The sequence below is a fragment of the Calidris pugnax genome, unplaced genomic scaffold, assembly GCF_001431845.1.
Source record: "Calidris pugnax isolate Ruff unplaced genomic scaffold, ASM143184v1 scaffold17, whole genome shotgun sequence".
Classification (NCBI taxonomy): Eukaryota; Metazoa; Chordata; class Aves; order Charadriiformes; family Scolopacidae; genus Calidris; species Calidris pugnax.
In genome coordinates this window covers 9572907-9598582 of record NW_015090794.1, presented here as the reverse complement: position 1 = coordinate 9598582, position 25676 = coordinate 9572907, and the positions used below count along the sequence as shown (strand labels likewise).

General features: G+C 43.7%; 2 protein-coding genes across 3 annotated transcripts in view; one reads left to right on the top strand and one right to left on the bottom strand.

The window, feature by feature from the left end:
* Window positions 1-27: 27 nt before the first annotated feature.
* Window positions 28-8706, top strand: PMM2 (phosphomannomutase 2). The gene is made up of 8 exons (XM_014936585.1): window positions 28-138; window positions 423-534; window positions 1620-1696; window positions 2842-2933; window positions 3810-3909; window positions 4916-4991; window positions 6112-6227; window positions 7804-8706. The coding sequence occupies exons 1-8, from the start codon at window positions 70-72 to the stop codon at window positions 7906-7908; spliced, it is 747 nt and encodes a 248-aa protein (XP_014792071.1). The 5' UTR covers window positions 28-69; the 3' UTR covers window positions 7909-8706.
* Window positions 8707-9964: 1258 nt separating this feature from the next.
* CARHSP1 (calcium regulated heat stable protein 1) overlaps window positions 9965-25676 on the bottom strand; it is a 35859-nt gene continuing 20147 nt past the window's right edge. For both annotated transcript variants that reach the window (XM_014936586.1, XM_014936588.1), the window contains exons 3-4: window positions 23938-24060; window positions 9965-11394 (exon numbers count right to left, since the gene is read on the bottom strand). In XM_014936586.1, the coding sequence (XP_014792072.1) occupies window positions 11232-11394; window positions 23938-24060 (286 nt within the window). In that variant the 3' untranslated portion in view covers window positions 9965-11231. The remainder of the gene's footprint in view (window positions 11395-23937; window positions 24061-25676) is intronic.

Here is a 25676-nt window from a genome sequence, read left to right as displayed (position 1 = left end):
CGCGCCGCTTCCCGGCGTCCCCCGCGGCGGCAGCGCGCGGCTGAGGGTGCCCCGTCCCGGGCCGCCGCCATGGCTGCGCCGCCGGCCGCCGTGCTCTGCCTCTTCGACGTGGACGGCACCCTCACCGCCCCGCGGCAGGCCGGTACCGGGGACGGGACGGGGGGCTGAGGGGATGGGGCGCGTCTTTCCGCGGGCCGGGGGGTAACTGGTGCCGCCGGCCCGGAGGGGACGCGGGGCCTCAGGGACGGGCCCATCGGGTTCCGCAACCGCTCCCGCGGTGCGCGATGGGCATTTAAGGGGAAAAACCCGTCCCTTCTTTCGCGTTAACGCCGTGCCCGGCGCTGCTGGGCCGGGCGGCCGGCGCGGAGCGGGGCTGCCGTTCTCCCGGAGCGGGTGCTGACTGGCCTCTCTGTCGGGCGCAGAGGATCACGGCGGAGATGGCCGCCTTCCTGCAGCAGCTCCGGAGGAAGGTGCGGGTGGGCGTCGTGGGCGGCTCCGACTTCGAGAAGATCCAGGAGCAGCTGGGCGATGACGGTAGGGAGGGGCTGAGGCCCCATCCTCTTGGCACCCCTCCTTTAAGTGTTTACAGGTGTTGCTCAGATCCCCCCTCAGCCTTCTCTTCGGGACTAAAAAGACCCAAGTTCCTCAGCTTCTCCTCATGAGAGAGATGCTCCAGGTCCCTCATCATCTTTGTGGTCCTCTGCTGTCCCCTCTCCAGCAGTTCCCTGTCCTTCTGGAACTGGGGAACCCGGAACACAACAAGCCTGCGAGGGGGCTGCAGGGGTTAAACGCAGGTTAAACCCCGGTCACTCCCTGCCTCCCCTGCTTTGGAGTGTTTCCCTGGTTTGGTTGAGAAGCTGCAGCCCGTGTTGGGGTTTTGCAGGTGTCTCGGTGTCTTACTAAGGGACAGTTAGAGCAGTGACACCCCAGCTCTGTGACAGGTGACGTACACGTGCAGCCTGCTCGGATGCTCACCCCTGAAGGATCCGATTCTGCTAACTAAGGGGTTACGGTGCAGAGATGGATTCTTGCTTTAGCCTTTTGAGAGGCATTTCCTTTTCTGTATAAAAGTCTGCCTTTACTGGGATTTACTGAGTCAATGCCACCGATGGCCTTCTGTAAGGCTCAGGTAGCTCGGGATTTGTTTGGCTGACAGGCAGTCTCCAGTGAGCCATAACATCTCTGCGTTGCAGTGAGAGTCTCACAACTCTGGGCCAATTCCTGCAGATTAGTAGAATTGAGAAAATGAACCTAGAATAGTAGTATTTGATTTGCTGTGTTGTAGTATTTGATTTGCTGGGCTGTGTGCCAGGTATTTGTAACATTTGAGGGGTTTGGTCACGTCCTTATGTTTAATGCAAAGGGATATACTTTCAGCAGAGGAAGAGCCTTTAAGCAAAAATAGAGGTAACTGAGCTGAAAGGCTTCATGTGGTTTGAGGTGTGTGGAGAGAAGTGAGAGTAGGTTTGATCTTGTGCTCCATGTTACGCTGCTGAATCTTTCATGCTTTGTGATGGAACGTTGACTGTATTCTGACCTGTTTAATAAGTTAGATAATTCTGTGTTAAAAATATAAGGGAAATTATAAATCACTGCCCTTTTTTTTTTTTTGGTTGTAGTGGTTGAAAAATTTGACTACGTTTTTCCAGAAAACGGTCTTGTAGCGTACAAAGATGGGAAATTCTTGAGCAAGCAGGTAAGTGGGAAATTTCCAGTAATGTAAAAGAGACATTTTCTAGGCAGGATTTTGCTTTGTTACTACAGTGAAGTCCTGTATAATCACCCTTCTAACTAAGGGCAAAATTCCCGCTATTTTCCTGTGTTACTTCTGCAACAGATCACTCATTTGTTGCTCCGATTCATGTAATGACAATCTTCAGCTTAAGCTTTATTTTGGTTTGGGTGTTCCCCAAACCAAAAGTTTTTGGAGTCTGGAGGGTCTGCTGGAATAAGAAGAGTGAAAGTCCTGGAACAGCCTTTCCCTCAGCTCAGCCTCAGGAAATGTGGCCAGGCCCAGGAGGTCCTATGGAACATGGCATTTCATAGCTGATGTCCATTGGGCCCTAGGGTTCAGAAGGCTTCTGGTAGATCTCTTGGAGCTTTTGGGGTGTTCCCCAAACCAAAAGTTTTTGGAGTCTGGAGGGTCTGCTGGAATAAGAAGAGTGAAAGTCCTGGAACAGCCTTTCCCTCAGCTCAGCCTCAGGAAATGTGGCCAGGCCCAGGAGGTCCTATGGAACATGGCATTTCATAGCTGATGTCCATTGGGCCCTAGGGTTCAGAAGGCTTCTGGTAGATCTCTTGGAGCTGCTTTGTAGTATTAATTCACAGTGCACGTTCTGATATGCTGCATAAGCTAAAAGGTAATACTCTAAATTAATATAAACATTCAAATTATTCTGGATACCCTCATCACCTTCAGTGGTTCAATATAAGTAATGGAGATTTAAAAATTTGAAAGAAATCCTGGCTGAAATGGCTGACGTGAGCAGCAGCTTCCAGTTTGTTGCAGTAACAGTCTCTGTTTCTTCTCACTTGCCTTCAGCAGATGCTAACTGCAACTTTTTCTTTAGGTCTGCTGTCTTTGGCCCATACTGTTTCCTTCTAAAGCAGGTACTAGAAGGGAGCATATTAAATGAGAGTTTGGTATCATGGTTTAAAAAAAAACAAACAAAAAGAAAAATGAGAGCTGTTAGCTCATCAGCTGAAAGTTAGTTATTGAAGGCATGTTTCTTTGTGTTCTGTTAACTGTGCCTGATTATCCAAGGGCTGCGTTTTCCATTTGACTTGGTTTTTAGAATCTCAAATTCTGGACCTTTGGTTGAATGGTATTTATTTTGTTAGAACATTCAGGGTCACCTGGGCGAGGACATACTTCAAGATCTAATCAACTACTGCCTGAGTTATATTGCAAAGATCAAGCTGCCAAAGAAAAGGTATGTCCATACACACCTCTCATGGCACCACATTCTCCATGTCACAGCGTTGAGCATCAGTATGGAAAGCTCTTTGCTCAGCAAGAAAGGAATAGTTTGTGGTTTAGGAACACTGTGTACGTGAAACAGAGCTCAATCCACGCGTACAAAGAGACGGCCCCAGCTGGAGCACAGGATTTGAAATACTGATTGAGCATTTTTATTCAAGAGGGAAGGAAGTAGGAATATTTCCTTGACGTGTTTGGAGTTCAGCAGCATAATGTTTTCCAGAGTGTGCAGTAGATCAGTTCTGTGTGACACGTGAGGGTGCAGCTGCTCCAGACATGAATACAAACCGTGTGTGAGACCAGCTGGAAACACTGCCAAGATTGCTCTAAATCTTGTTGCTTCACCCCAAAGCTGACAGACTGGCCTGCCAGGGTCTGAGAAGTGGGTTGTCAGGATGCTCCAGTGGTACTTTTAAAACCAAATCATACTTTTAAAACCAAATCATACTTTTAAAACCAAATCATACTTTTAAAACCAAATCATACTTTTAAAACCAAATCATACTTTTAAAACCAAATCATACTTTTAAAACCAAATCATACTTTTAAAACCAAATCATACTTTTAAAACCAAATCATACTTTTAAAACCAAATCATACTTTTAAAAGTCAGTAAGGGTGATGTTGAGGTTGCCGGGTTCAAATAAGAGTCAAAAACTCCTTGATGCCAGAGGCATTGGTTCCTACGTGTTGTTTTTCATGTGTACAGTGAGAGGCTGAAGGAGACATCTGATTCCCATTGTCTTCAGAATTAAACAAAAGTTCTTTGTGATATTCAGTATTTTGAGCAACTTTTTATTTATTTTCCGTTTTGTTAATTCTTTTTCAGGGGCACTTTTATTGAGTTCCGAAATGGGATGCTAAATGTGTCCCCCATTGGAAGAAGCTGCAGCCAGGAAGAACGAGTTGAGTTCTATGAACTTGATAAAGTGAGTTACAACTCTTGAAAAATATCCAACTCTTCTGGAAGAGGCAGTTATGGCCAGGTTATGATTTTTAAAAAGCTTTTATACTTTGTGCATTTTTTTTTCATTTTAATCCTTTCTGTGTGGCTTAACTAACTTCTTAGTTCAAACTTTAGGAAAATCACTGTATTTTTTTGTTGCAACAGTTAACAATGATTACTTGCAGAAGGGGTGGGTTTGGCTCACGTTTCTTTTAAGCCTGTATCTGGAGTAAGGAACATCCTACCCCTACACACAGGGTTCCTGAAAAACTGTCATAGATAAAACCATACTTACCAGGAGTGCTTCTTAGCACGCCAGCCTATAGCCATTCAAATCAATAAAACTATTACTTTTCTTGTCAACTCTTTAAAGCAGAATTTAAAAGCTGAGGGCAAACTATTCACCATTTATTTTCCTTTGTGCACAGCTAAGGTGCAGGCTGAAATGAATCCGAGCCATGCTGTCAGTTCTGTTCCCTGCTACACAGTAACAACTGTTTCTGACCTGATACACAAACTGAAATCTAATTCCTTGAAAGCAGCTTTTGCCTGCGACTGGGTTAATGGCTGCTGAAAGATATCTAAGCCCAAGGCATTCTGGAAATACACTTTTTGGAGTATCAGATTAGTACCAGTTTTGAGACTCTTCCTATGCCTCAGTCTCCCCCTTTCTAAAACTTAATTCTAGTGGGAGTTGAAGCATGCGCTTCCTTAGTATTCTAAGATTTTCAACTAGAAAAGCAAATACCACAGCATCTGTATGGAGTTTTGCTCTTTTTTTTTTTTTTTTTTTTTTACAAGTTGGTAACAGATTAAAGTAGAAATATTCTCAGTGTGCTTTAAGTAATAAAAAAATACAGCTATAGCACACTAGTCCTGGTACTTGGACCTTTGAATATTTTCAGGGTGGTTTTGAGGGTGATCTTTTTGTTGATGAATTAACACAGCATGTAACTGATTTTGGTTTGTTTTTTTTTTGTTTTTAACAGAAGGAACATATACGAGAGAAATTTGTAGCTGATTTACGAAGAGAATTTGCAGGAAAAGGCCTCACATTTTCTATAGGTATCATGTTTAATTTAAATATCACTTAAATCAAATCCTCTTATGGGTGTGACATACCCTATTGCATTTGTGTGACAGTTATCTCTCGGGTAGCTGCAGGCATTGCATGTGAGACTAAGGTTCTTTTTCCTCTTAGGCTTTCATTTGGTACATTTTAATTGAAATCCATCAACAAAGAGAATTTCATTGCTTGTCATCAGTCCATTGTCTTTTAATGTCAGTTGTGTGACTGATTGTGCTCATTTTGAAAGGTATTACATACTTCTGATTAGTCAGAGTTGTTTCTGCAAATCAACTCTGATCAGAAATACTACATCAGAACTGTTCTGGTAGCTCCCGGTTCTTCAGTTCTGTAGCTGCATTGTGTGGAAGGAAGAAGAAGAAAGAAAATGCAAAAGCAGGTGCAAGCTTAAAGAGAAAAGTGATAATAAGAGGGATAATAATTTTCCATGCTTTTTTTCTTTTTCTCCTTCTCACACATTATTATTTTTCAGAATTATAAAGAAGTGTGGTTGCCATTAGAGCTGTGGTATTGAAACACTAAGGCAGAAATGAACGGCAATATAGCTCTCCTAAAGTGCACTGTAAATACCTTTTTGAGATGTGCTTCAACTGGGAATCTTGCTTTTATGTATTGGTAAAGTCCAAGGATTTGGAACTGGAATAGTTGTTGTCCTGTTAGGCTTTGTAACAAAGGCTGATTTCCTCCTTTCTTCTATTCTGAAAGCTTTAGAAAGTCTTTTGCATAAGACTTTATGGCTGTACATACACCAATGGCTGCATTCGTTCACGTAGTTTCTTTCTAAAAGTAAAAAAATTAAATGTAATTAAAAAAAAAATGTTCTGTTTGAGAGCAGTCTGTTTGGGAACATGCTAAGACTTTCATGTTTGTTTAATGGGTAAATAATAATCTGAAAATCACCGCTGTAGTAACTGATACCCTATTAAACACTAGCTGTACTTGGAAGACTTATCTCCAGGGTTTCATAACATTTCTGTGACTTCTTCAAAGCCCACTCTACCACAAATCTTACCCAGTTTAGCTTTTCCTCACTTACGCTCCCCTCAGAGATGTGTTCTTACAATAAACCAAAGTTTGCTTGGCTCATGTCTGTCCTAGGAGGCCAGATAAGCTTCGATGTGTTCCCGGATGGCTGGGATAAGCGGTACTGCTTAGGAATCGTTGCCAATGATGGATACAAGACTATTCATTTCTTTGGAGACAAGACTATGCCAGTGAGTATATAGTTTTGTAAATACATTTCAGAGCTTCTGTTGTATACCACAAGCCCTGGAGGTTCTAACCAGTTGCCTTATGCCCAACAAGAACTGAAGTCAGCATATAAATGTGAAGGTGTCCATGTTTAGCTGGCAGTGCAGTACTGGCCAGCTGGGAGGTAGCCCTGAGCAGACTTTTTCTGTGTTTCCTGAAGTGAACACAGTGCTCTTGACAGGCTCAATAGTGGAATATATTTTCTAAATTCAACTTCTGTAATTATGTTAAAAACCTTGGTGACATGGCCACATAGAACTCATTATCCTGTTTGTTATTCCAGATTAGATAGATGCTGCTTGTTGGCTGGTGATTATTAAACATATTTATTTTCTATTGAATTTAATATTGTTCCTCTGCTAACCTCTCTGTCTGTCTCCACACTGAGGAACTGAAATTATATATAATCCCCATCCCTACTCATTGGAAGGAGCTAAACCGCTTTGCAGGGTGATTGAGGGGCTTTTGAAAACCCTGAGCAGAGCCAGCAAGGGCAACAGCAACACAAGGACTTGGGTGAAATTCAGGCTGTCTGAACATGGCCAAGGGACAGTGTCAGGCTAAGTGTTAAAAGGAAAGACTTATAGTTATAAAACTGTAAGTTCTTAGAAAACTAAGTTGCAAAGAACTTTACAGTTTTACAGAAGGCCAAGTTTTATAAGACAAAGCCAAGCTTTAAATGAAAGGGGGATTTCCCCTTTGACACCAGCTGCAAAAGTAATCTCTTGTCCCTCTGGCACAGAGCTTAGAGACGGTTGATTTTAAACCCTGTTATTGGCAGTGCAGCGTTTTCAGAGTTTCGAAACAGCAGGAGTTGTGCTGACTGACTGGGGAGCAGTGTGGCAAATGACATACAAAAATCAGGTGCTGCTTCCTGTAGTGCATGAAGCTGTGGGTTTCGGGGATCTCTGCTCGTGCAGGTGGCAGTGCCTTTGTTCCCCGAGCCAGCTGGGAAAGGATCTTGTCACCCCTCTCCTGTGATTAGAAACCAGTTACAAACATCACATCAGAGCAGTAGCTAGGCCAGGCTAGAACACTGCTGCAAACAGTTAAGCATCAATGGTCTTAATGATTGACCTAAAAGCAAAGGAAACCAAGTTGGAGGGAAGCGGATAATGCACATAAGTCACAAATACCATGTGCTGGTACAGTGTTGTGTAACAAGCTTTACATCTTAGTATTAGCAAGTCAGCAATTTTAGGAAGTCAGCACTGGGTTGCTGTACCAAACTGAACATGGCTGAACTTAACACCGAGAGCTCTGCTCTTTCATTACCAATTCTAACGTGCTGGGCAGAAGTTCTCATGCCCATGTTTGTGGTGTTCAGCAGAAGTTTCAGCCCAGGTGTGCCATAAACACATCATGCAAAATCTCAAAATGCTGGTTTGCAGTTTCCTGGCTTTCTGGAAGGTATCTCAGCCATGAATATGTCATCTCCCTTCTTTTCATAATTTCCTTCATGTGTCCCTTTTTCCGCCCCGAGACATGAAACTAAATAACATTAAATCCTCTTCTCCTTTTTACCTCTTCTGTTTTCAGGGAGGGAACGACTATGAAATTTTCACAGACTCCAGAACAGAAGGCCACAGCGTCACATCCCCAGAGGATACAAGAAGAATCTGTGAAGAGCTATTTTTTAAATAGGAGACTTTCAGAATTCACACTTACAAAACGGTTAAGACAGCTTAGTAACTCAAAACATCTCCCTTCACTCTGTGTTGTTTTTTGTCATTGGTCAGTCATTACAGAAGGGAAGCTGCTATTTAAAAGATGAACATTTCAGGACGTTTTTGTAAAATACTACTTTATGCCATAAAGACATGAATTATAAGACAGTTGGGATTTCCTTGTTTAAAAACTGGAAGATGAGTAAGAGAGATGGGTTTTATTTCTTTCTGGGGGTGGGAGGGTAGAACTGAGCCAGAAGCCCCCGACCTCACACATGTTCCAGTGCACGGTCACACGGTGTGTTGAGTCCACCACCAACACCACCACTGGAAAGGCTGGACCAACTGGTGCTAAAGTTACCTCCTCGGTACGGTTGTGGTGCCAATGCACAGTACGGTTCACGGTACCTACACTTTTTGCAGACTGTTTTTAAATCTAAAAAATAAACAAATTATAAAAAATTAATCAAAACAACTTGAGCATAGTAGCAAAATGTATTTCTGTCACTAATTACACCTCTGATTTCCTGGGAGGAGGTTAAGGGTAGATGAAATTTCAGTACTAAGAAAAATGATGTAAACTATGTTTCTATTAAAATTCAAGTTGAAGCATGACAATCAGCATAACTGTTAATATTACTTTTCTCATCTGGCATTAGGAAAGTAATATTGTGTAGGAACAGTTTAATTTAGTACAGGAGAATAAATTCTCATTTTATCATGAAAAATCACTTTTTTAAGTTGTCATTTTGGCAAATAAAATAAGTAAAGCAGACCTGTTGCATGCTGCCTGTCATAAATTATTTACTCGAATCTTTCCAATTCCAAGTTTATGTGATACTTCGTAAAAAAGGGAAGAATACAGTCTTTGTGTACAAACCAAAATGCCCAAAAGGGCTTACAAAAAAGGAGGAGGAGCTGTGATGCCCTCATGCATCAGATCTAGCCTTCTAAATAAAACCCCTCATGTGCCTAATTCAGTCTGAACCACTTTAATGGGAGCTGATTTTGGACCAGAACCATCTGTGCTGCAGGAGCTCTTTAAGGATGGCCAGATGTTCACAGCTGCTGCTTTGTGTACAGATATGTGATGTATCTGATTATTTGGTTGCTGTACTGCATGGGTGTTTTCCTGTATTTGCAGAACGTTACCTGTGCAAAACATCCTGTGCAGGACCCAGCCCAGATTTGTTTTCAGCCTCAAATATGTCCATCGGTGTGCACGTGCTTGCGTGGGTTCAGATCTCAAAAGCTCACTACTCAGCCTTGCACAGCCACTGCTGACAGCTAAGTGTCTTCTGCCTCTCATGCCAACAGATGAGAGGCAAACATTCTGTCTCTAACTGAGGGGAGAAAAGGCAGAAAGCAAAGCAGCCCACAGTGCCTACTCCCTCACTTCCATCTTACTTTCTATAGCATGAGCTGAAAAAAATGAATTATATAACGAAAATCAATGTATTTACAGAAGTAGTAATATATATTATACACATCCATGTTAAGCAGCTAGAAAACTTGCTAAATTACTCCCTAATTGTTCTGGTAATGCCCAACAGTTGATATTACGATGCTTTTTAAAACACTTATGTATCATCATACACGTGTGCACATGCAGGCACCTGCATCCTCCTCGTTGCTGCTAATCATCTTCAACACCACCTGCGCAGAGAGCAGACTGAAGACATATGTTAAAGCACTATAATGGTCACCTTTATTGTAAAGGAAGCAGCGTGTGATACTCAAACAAGCTGGACAGTGTTAAAACCACAACTACTAAGTCTTAGGGCTAATAAAAACAAACAAAATCCCACTACAGGCTGATTGTGATCATACACTACGTTGTAATAGAGGTACAGCTGAGGCAAAACAAGCCATTGCAGCAGGTACTGTCCTCTGTGCTCCCCAGGTCACACCTGGGACACATACTCTGCTGTAAAAGAGCCTTAAGACATTTCATGGCAGCGAGTGCCTGTTGTTAAAGCTGCAGAGAGGCAACTGAAGTCACGCTGTTCCACACAACTAACAGAAGAGTATCGTCCCAGCTTTTTTTTTTAATTATTTTTTATTTGCAAAGTCATTAAAAATCCACTGTTAAGAACATAATAGAGACAAATACTTCATTTGAAAAAAGACGTGGAAGACAAACAGAACAGAACGAATTTAGTTGCACTACAACTACACGAAGTCTTGCAGGAAGAGTCAGGGCATGGGTGACCATATCACATCCTACCAAGCAAGTTTTCCAGAGAAACAGCTGCAGAATCTACTCGACCGAGACAGCTGAGCCTATTAACTAACTCGCACGGTGCTTTATACACGGTCATCTGAACAGCACAGAACTTGCTCTTCAGACGCAGTTATCCTGCCTGCCCAGTGAAATACCATGGCACACGTGCAACTACACGCAGTCAAGAAAGTTATCTATCTTCAGCTTTGTCTAAATTCAGACACAGTCAGAGGCTATGAAGTATCCACTACTCTGCAGCTTTCTACCACTTACCTTGAAGCAAATTTTTAAAATTTCGGGGGATTTTTTGTTTTGTTTTGTGTTTTTTGTTAATACTGGCCTATAAAATCTGTTGCTAATCAACCATCAAGGCACCTAAGTAAATTCACAAACAATCCAAGCTCTAAAACCACACTGTCCCAGACATACGCAGACGTGCCGTTTGCCAACCGTGCACCCGAAGGGCACCCAGCCCTGGCTGTCGGAGCGTAACCACCAGATGGATATTTTCCACCCTGCGGCAGCTGCTCTGTTTGTGAGGAAGCAAATGGCAGCAATGAACACCCCTCCCTCCCAAGCCAAGGCCCTCAGGCCCCATTACCAGCAGCAAGTGTACCCCGACCCCTACAGAAGGGCAGCTCAAGGGAACCTGGTGCTCACACACCTCCAGGGCCTCGGCGTCGTGGTGCCTCTGCTACGGCCGTCTGTGCTGGAAGAGCTCTCCTTCAAACCTCTCCCCAGTTCCCCTGGGCATCTCCTGGAATCAGTTTACAAGAGAAAAGAAAAACCAAACCTCCCCCCTCCACCAAGCACACAAACTAGGGCTCTTTAAAATATGTTTGTTGTAAACACATTACGATAGATTTTTTTCGTTAGCATCTGAATTGCCTTTTTTTTTCTTTTTTTCTTTTTTTTGAGGCCAGCAGTAAAAATGGTAATTTTGGCCTACTTCTGCTTTATTGACAATGCAGTATTTCCTCCCGCACAATACTTAGGATATTCTTAGGACAGGTCCCCTGCAGCCAGTTGTTGAGCAGTGACCATGCAGGCAGCGGCCGCGCTCCCTCCGGGACACCTCAGGAGCTGACGACGTGCCCTGACCAGGTCTCGTGCTTGGTTCCAGGAGCTAGATGGGTAATCACCACCTCCACCGCCTGAAGCTTCTCGTTCTTCGGTGGGATGGTGCACATCTTGTAGGTGACCTCATCGCCTGCCACGGGAACGTACTCGCCTTCGATACTGTGGAGGGGAAGATTCAGTTAATCATAAATCACATAAATACTCTTACTCTACCCCAGCTTATTTAAATTTCTATCATAATGATCATCTTAGGTGCTCAAGGTGTTTCCGTTTTTTTAAAGAAGCCCATCATTCACCAAAGCTTGAGGTTGATTTTGGTTGTCTTGCAGCAAAACCCCATGAAAACACTATAAACACCACCACCACCCTATACAAACAAACACCAAAACCCCCACACTCTAATATCCCTTGAAAAATAACCAGCTAAGCACAGCCTTGAAAAACGTTGCTGGGAACCACTTACTTGCTGGCAGCACTAGAGGGCAGGGCTGACGCTGTTTGGCACTTTGTTTGAGAGTTGGTTTTTTTAAACTATAGGAAGTTGCTCTTTTTTCCCCCCCCCCTCCTCTCATGCTTCCAAAGCCTTTTTTCTCCCTCTTTTTCTTATTTTAAAGGAGGATTGTATCATGTCTATCACTGATTTTACCTTTATTTTACTCCACCATAACACAGTTCATCTGAGGTATGAAAAAAAAGAGCCCAAGTAAGACAGAGTGCGGAAAATTTCAAAATTACTTGCTTTGAACAAAGAGAGTTCTGTGACCCTGATGGGTTACACCTCAGAAACTCTCCTCCAGCATCCAGTACTTTGGGAGACTTCCAAGAGTCTCTCACTCCTTCGTCGCCTATAGCAGAGTGATGATGTGGGATGCTGGAGGACTCGCACCATGCATTTGTAACTGCATAGGAGTCCTTACCTGGAAACAGTGGGAAATGGCAGAAGGGCTGTCACCTCCTGCCCACAGCTATGTACTGATGAACCAGAGAACTGCAAAGGGTAACAGCTTTCCTCACTTCTACCACTGTGTTCAAGATGAAAGCTTTTTAATAAAAGTCCCAGCATGCTCCAACAGAGACAGGCAGAGATGCCTTCCAACCTGCATCTCTGACAGTAGAAAGGATGCTACTTCATCTTTCTTTAAATATACCTACATGATGCCTTGCCCAGGCTTCCCTTCTCTGACAACACAGGCTCTAGGTTCCTTCAGTGTTTCTCAACAGCATTTGTATTTGTGAACAGATAAACACCACCGAGTTTATTTGCCTTCACTGAGAGCACATGGGGAGCATACACATACCACCCAGGAATTTTACCCCAGAAAACTTCTGACCTAAGATTTTAGCGGTGCCCTTCAAATCCACTCTCATCTTGTGACCCATTATTGTTACAGCTTTTCTATTGCAGGAAAGACTGCCAGGACTGATAGGAGGTAAATATACTGTCACTTACTGCCAGTTGTAACGTCACATCAGACTCCCAGTTTGGCAAAACTGCTACAGCTTCATCTCCTGCACTGCCTCTCGCCCATCCTTCCCCCTGAGGGGCTTCCTCAGCTTCTGCTCCCCCCCAGCTCATGCACAGCGACTGCTGCTCCAGGAGCTGGTGCACGGGGCTGGGGCTGAGCAGGAGCAGCCTGTTCTCAGGGATGAGAGGGGTTGAGCAGGCAGGTACAGGGGAAGCTAACACTGCCACAGACATTAGAACTTCTCCCATGGGAAATTCAGAAGAAAAGTCATTGTTTGGTAACTGACTGTATCAACATGATATTGAAAATGCTCCTGATCTAAATACAGATCTAAAACCTATTACGAGGAGTTAAAGGCATTCCCAAGGCCTGTGGCTTGAACCACATGTCCACCAGACTGTGTATCTCTGGGCTAGGCCCCTGCTCCAGGGCTGCCTGTGACTGAATCGGACCCAAGAGGGCATGTCCTAAGTTGAACTCTTCAGAGCAGTGCCTGGGAAAAAGGCAGTAAATGGAAGGCAGAAAAAATATTTACAGAAAAGCCAAGATAAAATCTCCTTCATTAGACCTGACAGCCCCTTCCTCCCCACGCAGCCTCACCCCACTGACCTTTATTTACCTCCAAGGTCTCCAGGCCAACCTGTCAGCCCAGCCTGTACCACACTGGGCGGATCATGTCTGAGCTCCCATATCTAGAGTCCTGCTTGTGGTTGCTCTTCTTCAGTTATTGCCTTAATTCACAGCCTACCTCCTCAATTCCTAACAGGTCTAAGATTTCTTCAGGTGTGAAGGGGTTGCACACCCAATACTTACTGTCCTTTCAGAGGCAGAGACTAGTCCACATTTTTTAATGCCAAAGGAATTTGCCACCAAATTCCCTGCAGCTTACCGTGACTTTGAAACAGAGGATTTCAAGCAAGGATGAGAAGGTGCTACTTGTACTGTCACAGAGCCTGACAACTGGACAAGAAGCCCCAAGAAGAGACACAGGATCAAAACACAAGTGAAAATAGGAAGGCCATGTAAAAAAGCATCATCTTTCCCACATGAATGATCCCTTGATGCCAAAAGAATTGTTGCTATTGACTTAAAACCACATTGCCATGAGCACTAACAACACAACACATGCAGCGTACCAGTCCCACCTGAGCAAGGCCCCATCTTTCAGTGAAGGCAATCCAGCATAGACATTTTATCTGTACAAAGAAACACGGGACTAGCAAAACACAGTGAGCAGAAACACTTCCCAGCTCAGATGTAATGAACGTAGACAACAGGAGCCGAAGCGGAAAGCCTACACTGACTCAAGTACAGCTGAGCCACTGGAACAAGTTGTAACGAAACATGTTTCTTCACGTGGCCTCGAGCAGCGGGACCAGCTGCGGACAGTGTTCCAGGGAGCGCAGGCAGAGCAGTTACATGGGGCTGGAGCTATATAACACCTACACGATCCCATGCCCAGGTTCCCCTTCTCTGACAACTGAAGCTCTAGATTTCTTGTTGCTTGAGCATTAGAGCCACCCACTCCACAGCCCCAAGTGTGGCCTTTGATTCCTGCACAGAGGATGAATACGCACAGCGAGCTCAGAGTCACCACTTCACAGGCATCAAATGAAACGGATGCCCTGCCCAGGAAGGGATCTCATGTTTGGCTGCAAGGACCCTGACATGTTCTTTAAAAGCTCCCCTAAAACAGGATGAGATGCAGTTAGTGAAATAAACACTTGAAATCTGCAAAAGATATCAGTAAGTATGGTTTATGTAGAAGGAAAGCGGATTCACACCACCTCCTAAGGCACCAAATATGTGACAATACACAAAGGCAGTGTTTTAAGCTCCTGAAAAACAGAGACAAATTAGATACTAGTTGAATCTTCAAATTCAAGTGAGGAAGAAGTACAGCTTGAATGATAAAATGATGGGGGTTTTGTTGGGCTAAGTTTGGTTTAAAAACACAACGTGTATATATACCAATTAAGAAATTAAGAGCAGTGAATCAGTACCTGCACGGAAGCGGTATGCCTGACTGTCATGGTTTCACTAGCAGCTGGTGTGGAGCTGAGTTTTGGATTTGGGATAAGAACAAAAAAACAAACCACATTTGCTGACCCAATTTTCTCGTGCTTGAATCATGAGGTTAATTGCTCGTGATTCTTCTTCTAAATAGATCACATTAGCCCCAAAATCTGCACAACCCTAAGCATTACCCAGAAAGGTACATTTTTCTCCACTAGAAAGCACTTCTTACAGGAGCGAACACTAGGCTGACAGCATCAGATCCTTTCTTGGTTTCTTTCCTTATCCAAACTGACACTACAAGAGACTGAAGCTTGTGACAAAACCTCATTCAAACCCAACATGGCTTCTTCTCATCTCCTAGGTTGTCTTATTTCTTTCTCTTATTGAGGTGACACCTCATCAAGACATGGCTTGTCCTTTGCACAGCTGTGTAAAAAGGTTGTGGCCACACAAACAACTCAGATTTTATTTTCTACATTTGGCCTTTAAACTTTTCTCCCACAGATCAGCTATTCTTTTCTTTCCTGCAGCATTCTGATTATCAGCTACTCTTGGTGCCTACCGAATACGAGATTATTAACTCGTTGCCCCCAGTACACAAGAAAAGCAAGAGGACAAAGGTCTTAGCTGGCAGCCTGAGTAAACCGGTTTGTGAACAGCGTTCCCAGCACAGTGCTTGCCCACTGAGCCCTGCTTCTGGCGTCGAGGCAGACTCACTCCAGCATTGTTATCGCTACCTGATGCTTAGAAGTGGGAACAAACAACATCCAGACCGTGCAGTACTTCTGGTGCTGTCAAGAAAGAACAATACAATGGCACTTGACAGGGGATGAGACGGTACGGCACTGGAGGCGTAGCCCTGCACAAAGCTGCGCCAAGATCCTCCATCAGGAAGCAATTCCCTTAAGTGCTGGGAGGGAAATGAACTGGAAAAGATCAGAGCAGGTAAACAGAGACCTTGGAACAGATTCAGCCTACAACAGGCTGGATAAGTTACCTGGATAATTTCATAGAGGAAATTAAACATGGGCTTTTTTGATGTTATATATTAATTAAACATTTTTAGATCTGTATTTATGACTTTTACCCTAACTATATACTAAATGCTGATCTAGAGGAAGGTGGAGCTTTTCACTGCTATTTAGGAGGCTGGTATGCACGTCCTATTCAAAATAATGGATATCTATGCATCCAGGATCCTTAAGACACTTCAACAAATTAAGCTAAAAATAGGAAACGCTTTCCTGACATTAGTGTCAGAGTAAGACACAATAGAGCGAGTTTTAGATTATCCAGCAACTCCCATTTCCCAGCTCAGCGCCAGTCTGGTGGAGCATTTTATCCTGCACTATTTTTAGGGAACTGGGAGGTTATTCGGAAATTACCTAAATAAGGAATGTTCTAGTTCTTCCTTCTCACAGCTGCTATTCATATTCCAGGGCTCTAGTTAAACCTCTTGGGATAAAGACTAAGTCACATGGAAACATTTTTGAACAAGAGTTTTCAGTGAATTCAGAGCTTTGCTGGACAAGAAGCCTGCCATGGATCACACCACACAGCCGCTCTCCATGGATCAATGGGCTGTGTTATCTTGTGGGCTTCTTAAAGCTCATTTAACACTTCGACACACCTCCCAGGAAACCCACATGTTTATTAAACAGCAGGACATGACAGAGTAACAGACTATCATGAGTTACTAATCCTGAATGCCCTCCCATGCAGTCCCAGGGTAAGCTGACAGCTCCAGCATTCGTTAGCAAAGCCAGCAATGACCTTATCGAGCTGTCTGGCAGGCAAAGCAGAAGCAGAACGGCCTCTCACCCACCAGTTACACTCAGATCTGGGACAGACAAGTGTGGAGAAGGTCCAGCCACTGAAGAATCCCAGCTGTTAATATCCAAGGTCTCTGCTACATGATTGCCCTGCTCTCCATACCATGGCAGAGGGATCTTCCCATGAGTTGCCTTGTCTAGGACAGAAGCTGCACTTCCCTCCCAGTACAGCAGATGCATCATCCTCTTGCCCAGTTCTCTACTGAGATCTCTAGTAATGGATTTTGAATCCATGTTCAGGGACAGTTATGGCTCTATATCTATTTTCAGCAGCCAGTTCAACACCAGGCAGCACACCACGCCCTGTGAGGAAGAAACTGGTGATCACAAGAGGCAGAGCTTTCCAAGGATGCCTACGTGGACTCAGTCAGAGATACAGAACACACTTGTTACTGCAAACATCCAACTTTGGTCCTATCACAATAATACCTACTGTTTGTATCTGGAAACCAAAGCCCAGGGCAGGTTATGTTCTGTGCTCACTAACCACAAAGAACCTCCATGCTCGGGTGGCCACAGTCTTCTTCGATGCCCACCGCCTGGCTTGCAGGTACAGTATAAGTCTTGGCTTTTACCTATTACAGTTTACATCATTTAGGTGGGAATTCTAGGGAGGTTTTGCTACAAGAATGACTACAGCAAACTGGCTCTCCTGCATGCACCAGTGCAATGTGAGTTTTCTTAGCCAAGTTGGGGGGTGTGGGAACCCTTAGGAAAAGGCAGCTCATGTTCTGTTCATTTCCAAACCCCTCTCAAGTAAGATCTGGTATTCTGCTGCTTCTCCTACCCACCTCAGATAATCTACTTATTTCAGACACTTCAACAGATGCAGCAAGACACCAGGAAGGGAGTACGTCAGGAAGGAAGTTGTGCAGCCCAAAGGAGGCAAGTCATCAAGTGTTTTAAGTATTTTGGAGGAAATCAGAAAGCTCAGATTTTCTTGCCAAGTGTCAGTTGCAGCCAGCAGAAACTGTTTTGCTGCTGGTTCACAGAAAAGGCAGGGAGTCAAGAAGGTTCATTTTCTCAGCTCAGACTCAGTTCAGGTTGTTTGTAATTATCAGTTAATTTCCAACCCATAGGTTGTTACACTCCACCAGAAGAACAGAGTCACAGAACAGCCAGAAGAAGACATGTGGCATTAACCCTTTGCATTAACCAGTGATCTGGCAGAAAATCAGAGGAAAGAAAGGAGCATGATGATCTTTCCATGGACATGAAAAGCCCAAAGCCAGCTCCTCAATGCAGCAGGGATGCAGCTGGGTTCCTCCCCACAGGAAGATGTGGCCTGACAGTAGATCTCCAACATAGCCAGAAACTGAGATGCAACAGCAGAAAGGGACCATACCCACACCTGGGAGCCCAATGAGGGACCACTTCTGTTCTGTTCAATACTCCTGAGTTACGGGCACTGTAAGCATAATCTCCTGAGATCACAACACGACGCGCAAGCAAGCTCAAGATCTCTCCAGGGACCCAAGGGTGCTGTGTGTCAATACCCCAGGGGAAGTGTAACATCAATTCTCCAAAGCCGTCATTAAGCACGGGGTCAGGAATCCAGCCTGAAGGACAGCCTGAAGGCCTCTCTGCAATGCAGCATTTTCCCCTTCAGAGCCAAGTACTAGCAAACTGCAGAAAACCCACAAGCACTGCACAGGTTTTTTCTGTTCCATTAAATCAGCTGCTTTTGCGAAATAAAATCTTCAAAAAAGGAAGAGTGTGGTCTTTCACTCGTCACTGCTTTCTGGTGAACCACCTCTTTGCCTTGCCCTTGCAGCTACACAGGCTCCAGGCCAAATCCCAATCAAATGCAAAAGCCAGGAGAGTAAACGAGTATCCATCATGTGCCACCTCCCATATACACCGGGAAAGCAGAGAAGTGGGATTCTTATGCAGTGTTTTAAGCACGTCACTCGATCTGCCATTACAGGCACCCACACCCCACCTCGCCCCAGCCCCCTGGCCCGTGCCCTCAGGACCCCCTTGGAAGGTGAGCAGATATGATCCTGTACAGGCAGCCATCCCAGGGGGACCTCAACAGGCAGCACTGCAGGGATTCCCCATCTGCTCTCACTAAACGTGCCACATCTACAGGAAGAGTGGCAGGACAGTGAAACTGAAGCCATCAGAGCTGTTACATTTCAGTAACAACCACACCAGCTCATATTTGTGAGAGCTGACCCACTCCCGCGATGGAACAGCAGCAGAGGAGGTAAGATACAGAGGAGGATACAGTTCTCAGCACTGATGCTACAGTAACACCACAAATTTAGTGGCAGTGGATCATGATACAGCCTGGTGGAAATGAAAGCATTAACAGTACACATCACTATTAAAAATGCAATTAAAGGCTTTTTAAAAATTTCACTCCAGGCAAATGAATTTGCCTTTGCTTCCAGCTTTCCAGAGACATTATCTGGAATTAGAATCTCACAACTCCTCCATCCCCATGCCTGACAGCCAGGGCTTTACCCTCAACACTAACAAGCACGTTTTGCTTTCTGGAGAAGGGTGAAGTATTAAACTGAGAAAACCAAAATCTCACCACACTCAATCAGCCATAACGCTTTCCTAGAACAATTGCTTATGCCAACTTGAGAAGTGTTTCCAACAGATACAAGGAGGCAGGACTTGCTGTGTGCACTGTGGCAGGCAGCAGTGCCCCTGTGGCTGGGTGGCAGGGGTGTGACAGCTTTCTCGCCGCAGGTCCGCAGGCAGGGACAGCCACTCAGGATGGTGTGCACCAGCTGGCTCCAACCTGCCCATCTGAAGGGCTGCCGGTGTTGTGGTTGTGGTACAGGGCTTCAGCCGCAGACGCTGTGCCCACACACCTACCCAAGGAAGGTGCCAGGAAGTTGCCACCGCCTGCACTGACTGTCACCAGAGCTGCCACCACGCCTCTACCCGCCACAGGACGACAGCTCAAAAGGAGATGATACCACCTACCAGTGTCAGCATTTCCAAAGAACTCCAGGCTGCCCTGGTTAATTGTACAGTTTTCTACATTTTTACCTAATCAGTTAAAAAGGAGAAGTGGCTCCACACAAGTGTTATCAAAGCCCAAACTAAATCTTCTCTGCAGTCTTCAGAACCACTCGTTAGAACAGAAAAAGCCACAGGCAAAAAACACCTTTAAAACCTGCATTTCAAACTGGCACTTCTTGTACCCAGGTACCCTTGCATCTACCCACACCTGACAAGTCCAGCTTCACAGTAATGCATCTTTGCTGCAAGTTCCACTCATAAAATGTGTTCACGTGCCCACATTCACCTTAAACTTTTGCACAGATACTGAAATTTAAGCTTTTGCATATGCCAAGTGAATAAGCTCTTGAAAGCCACGTATATTAGACCTTATTTTTAGGCTAATGTTCCCTTATGGAAATGGAAATGCCATGCAAGTGTTATTATCTTACAAAAATAAATGGAAAGCTATGGAAAACAGACATCCCGTTTTACAGAAGACATATTCATTCAAGTCTAACCTTATAGCTCCCCAAAGCTTACGGAAGAAAAAATTTAATTCCCCAAATTAAAATTTTATGTTTAAAATCATATTAATCTGCAAGATAGGCAGCTGGTCCCAATGCTCAAAACCTTCACTAATCATCACAGCTTAGTGAGGAACACAGGGGAACAATCTATATCGCCGAATCCAAACTGGCGTAGCATTTTATCCACATTCCTGAAATGCTAGCTTTCTGGCAGAACTGATTCAGGAGAAACAATCCTCTTTCCTTTCAAATAGAATATTCAGAATCACAGAATATTCATGGTTGGAAGGGACCTTTGAGATCATCGAGTCCAATACACTCAGTAAATGCCTATACTGTGCTGAGACAGTGAACAGATTGATGTCTCTCTCACACTCAGGTTTAACTGAGTAAAACAGGTAGATAAGACTCATGTGATAAACATATGCAGTATCTCAAAACTCACACTACACAAACCAGAGTCATTGGAGTCCCCCGAGCCACAGTGATGGTTACAGAATGCTGCTGCAATAAGCAATTCCCACTAATAAAGAGCAATGCTTCTAATTCACTGTGAAATAAACTGAAATGAAAGGGATTATTAATTTGTCTTTCCAGTGCTGCCTTGCATCAGAATTAAGACAGTGATACCATCACCCTCTAGCACTAAAAGCTGTTTCCAACAATTCAAATACACTCAGAGTAATTAAAGAACACAATGTGCTGAAACCTTCAGCACTTCAATAATAGCACTTTTTACTAACAGGTTGAGGCAGAAACACCAGCTATTTTTGAATTTAAGTTCTGATACAACACCTACAAAAGAAGCATTTAAAACAGTGGCCCAGTCCTGGTTCAATAGGAAAAAAACCCTGTTGGCTTCAAAGGAGCAGAACTGACCCTAGAAAAGTTGCATAAAGCACACCCTTCAGTCCTACAACATTCGTATGAACTAACCTTGCTAAAACATTTTTGAAAGAGCAAGCAAAACCATCTTTGAATACATAAATGACAGGCTTAAGGAGGAAAGGCACCATTTACCTGCTCTGGAGATGGAAGGAGGAGTGAAGGGCCATATAGAAAGCATGGGAGATGTCAGTTAAATATCAGAAACAATTAAGAGCCAGGTCTGTTAATTACAGGAAGAGATTGCCCAGGGAGGCAGTGGAACCCCAGCACTCGAATTGTTAAGAGGGCGTTGGTTAAAGCATCTGTCAGAAAGGCAGAGGCGCCTTTCAGCAGAGGATGGGGTAGAGGAAGTCCCCTCCAATCTTCTCACCTACAGGGAACTCTTGTGAGCTGCCATACCAGAGAAAGGCTGCAGCATTCAGCAGCATGGCCTACACAGACAGCTCCTCACCTGTGTGAGCATCACACTGAAATAAAGCAGCTAAAAACATAGAGAAGCAGCCTGGGCTGCAGTAGGGCACAAAGTTGAGAGATGGGAAGCTGGAGCTCAGGCTGAAGGTTGTACCAAGCGGGCCAGAGCCTGTCACCCCCTGCCCATGCCATGGCTCTCCCCCCCTAGTCCTTTACCTGCTCCAGCTTTCCCACACAGGGGCGGTCTGAGGGCATGGCTGGGTGAGGGGGAGAGCAAGCAGAGAACTGGACATGCATCAGCAAAACAAACATGCTGAAAATACACCAAGAAGTATGGTTGCCCATGAACTTTTACAATAGTGACTTGTTCAATAGTGTTTTTAGGATAGATCGAGTGGGTGGAAGAAAGGGGAGGCTGGCACACCACATTCAGGGCACAATTACTCAAATACAGCCTGTTGATGGCTCAACAGTCAAAGCATTTTGAAGGGATATGGGATTGATACACCAACTGGCACAGCCCACGAGAGGGGAACCCTCACACAGACCACTGAAATCACAGCAGACAAAACCCATTTCTCAAAACGTCATAAAGGATTTCAGTAGAGGAGACATATGGGACTCTTAAAGAGCCAAACAGAAAAACTCACCAGAATTTCTAAGAATTACAGCTGAGTGGAGGGGGATGGAGGGCAGGAGCAGTTAGCGTACCCAGAATCAAGTACTGGGATTTGGGCCCAGGGAGAAAGATGTGTTGGGCCATAGGATAGGAACTGGGGAACACCTAAAATATTAGTTCCTATTTTTTATAGGCAAAGAAAGGGCAGGCCCAATCAAAAAGTTCTCTCCAGGGTTTTAAAAAGGTTAATTTCAGTAACTGAAGAAAATTTTACTGAACTAATTGGAAGAGAAAATGTAGAAGAAAAAAACAGGACTGAAAATAGACAGTTCTTTAAAAAGAATTCATTAGAGGGCTGAGAATTCATGTTTCTGTGAGAAGGCTGTTTTAACTAAACCCTTGCTAATCAGTAACTGTATAGGTCAGACTAGACGTTCACAGTAAAATTTTTAAATTGTGATATAAGAAACGTTATTTTTAAGTTATTAAGGAAATAAGGAGAAATTGTGCGTTTGCATTAGATGAAAGAAAAAGAAGATATTAAATAACATTTCCTTGGGTTGAACACACAAGTCAGACCACTCAGCCCATTTCCACCCACAAGTCCTAAAAGGCTCTGGCTTGCTGAGGTCCATCACGCAGTAACACTTCAGAAAACTGGAAGGCGGCCAACATGCTCCTCCTCCAAGCACACGTGCTGCACTCACGAGCAGGAAAGATAGCTGGGGCAACGTGAATAACTTTGGTACGGCTTTTGTTGACTTATGGCTGGATAACCACTCCAAACAACAAATAAGGATAACACAGCTGCAACACTGTAAACAATATCTAGACTAAAAACTGGTGACCAATATAAGAGAGGTTATTTGAGAATAAACATTAAGCAATCTTAATACATGCTCTCAGAGGTCAGTTTCAGCCCCAGTGCTGGTCAACATTTCAATAGAAACAAATATAAATTGTCTATTAAACCTTGCAGATGAACCCAGCAATAAATAACAAAGTGCAGTCACGGAGCGTGATCTGGATCCCTTAGCAGGCACGTCAAGTAAAACGTGCTGCTGTGCATCCAAATATGAAGTCTTACACCTAGGAACAAGGAATGCAAACACTGCTGTCAGGGATGCCAGACTGCCTGGGACTGCACCAAACTGACACTGCAAAGGATGCTGAGGTTAGGGCAGATAAGCAACTCAGCAAAAGACTAGGGACGAGAGGGCTAATGCGATTATGGCACGTACAGAAAGATAAAAAGAGCAGGAGTACGGAGGAGATTTTATCTCAATATACTGGAAGAATATTATATTGTTTTAAAATGATATTTAAATTCTACAGCACATTTAGAAAAGAGACTGAAAAAACTGTTTTAGACTGGAGAAAAAAAAATTCTCAGTGAAGGACTTAAAAAGCTTCATCTGTTTAGTTTATCAAGAGGTAGATTCAGAGGTGATTCTAACTCAGTGTGGTCAAGGCAAAAAAGCGGAGGTACTAATAAACCCTCAAACAGAGAAAGCTTTAGCTACAAACCGTTTGAAACTAAAGATAGATAAATTCAAGGAAATAATAAAGTATGACTTTTCTTAACAGTAAGGATCATTAACCTTTACTTTAATAATGGTACAAGCAGTGCAAAGTAAAAGTAGTGAATTTTCAGTGTTATAAATTGTTAAATTAAAACCGGATACTGCATAGATGATTTGCTTCAGGTAAACACAAGTTTCTGGGTCTGGGTGAAACCACACAGCTTATTCTAACAGATCTGACAGGATCATCTTCTAGTTTTTAACTCAACAGATTTATAGTAATACAGGAAAAGAACAGTATAATCTATTGCTGCCAGTAATATCTGCATAACACTTCTTTGCTGAGGTAAGAGTGACAGATTATAAACCATTCTTGTATCTGAAATGTCAAAAGCATTCAGTAATTAAGGCAAACCAAAGCTCCAGCCTTCCTCGGCCACCCAGACGACTTACTCAGAGATGTGTACGAAGATGTCAGGCCCTCCATCTGCAGGGGTAATGAAGCCATGGCCTTTGGAGCGGCAGAAGCATTTACAGACACCTTTGTAAATGGGACCCTCCGATGCTCTCACAGTCCTGCAAAAGAAAGCACAAACAGAGCGGTTCATTGCTGAGCACAGATGGGACAGCTTCCAGATGTGTCAGCCAGAGCACACGACACAAATGGGCACAATGGTCCAAATACTCACTCCCAGTTAGCATACTCCTCCCTAGCAGCTGCTTAATACTCACTTTTATACACTGCATGTGTTTTGCCTGTAGCCTTTTTTAAGGGAGATAAAAGTGACGAAGATATTTGCTAGCACTATAATCCATCAGTTGCCACCTTGAATCCATCTGCTGTATCACCTTGCCAGATTTTCTTTTGGACACTATACTAAATGTAAGCATCTTGCACCTTTCATGAGTTCGAGAGTACCTACATGCACCTAGGTCCTGTATGCACTTTCACCAATTTAACAGTACAGTGCATGTAGTATTGAGAGAATGCAGTGCACAAAGACATGTATAAACGTGTCCACATGTATGTATATAAACATACCCTTTCTGCACACATGTCTGTCCTTATCCTGCCAGACTAGGATCCAGTGAAGTCAATATTCCACCTTCAAATAACTCCGGCAGGCCACGAAGCCTAACTGGTATGCACAATACCAAGACTCAAGAGTGATCTCCTCCTCCATTCTCATGGGACCTGTATTTTAAAACTAGACAGATTTGAAGGCAAACCTTTAGGCTGGCTTATTGCCATCAAAAAAAGGACTTGCATGAACTATGACCCATCCTGAAAACCGTGTGACAGAATCCTTTTCCCTGCTAAATATGCTGAGTTGAATCTCCAGGGATCCAAACTCACTCAAATACTTCCATTAATAAAGCCAACTGTTTTAGAGGTCTCACAGGGTTTACACAGAGGAGTTATTAGATCAGGTCTTGTGCTATGACTACCCAGTAGGTTGCCTCTGTGTTAGAAAAGGCTTTTGGTGTGATTCTTCAGATTCAGTAAGTGATTGTGTGGCCACTTGGTTACATGCATCATGGCAATTTTGACATCACTTTCCCAAATATTTTCAGTTTACTGAAGTCTAAATACATGGTAATGGCTTTGCTCCATAAGTCAAACTAACACTAGAGAAATACAGTTGAAAGTGTTAAAGAAAGAAGAAATCCGTGTTAAGTCAATTCATTTCCAGCTCTGTAAAGCTGTTGAGACACCTAAACCCACAAGTGCTTGTTACACAGAAAAGTACTCACTGCCCTAAATAAGCCATTAAAGTTCATCTGCATCTTTCAAGGAGATAAAGCACTGTGGGGGATAAGGCTCCACACTTGCAATGAACCAAAATTAAATAATCCTACTGAAAAATAAGCCACTGCCTGTCAGATTCATCTTCTCCATACAACTGTGGGGTGAGAGCTCACCTAGAGCTCCTCCTGTTTCAAGAGGCCACTAAAAAAAAAATAATAAAAATTTAGAGCTGTTTTGATTTTCAGGGCAAACAAATACACTAATTAATGATTAAAGGACTGTGGAAGCCAAATAACAAATTCTTTAGTTTTCTAAGAACCAGACTAGGATTAACAGCTGAGAAGAATTACAAAGAGTTCATTATGAACACAGCACTGAGGCAAGCTAGCTAGGAAATGCATTTCAAGGGCAATCCCAATTATCAAGTCAATTATGTTCCTTT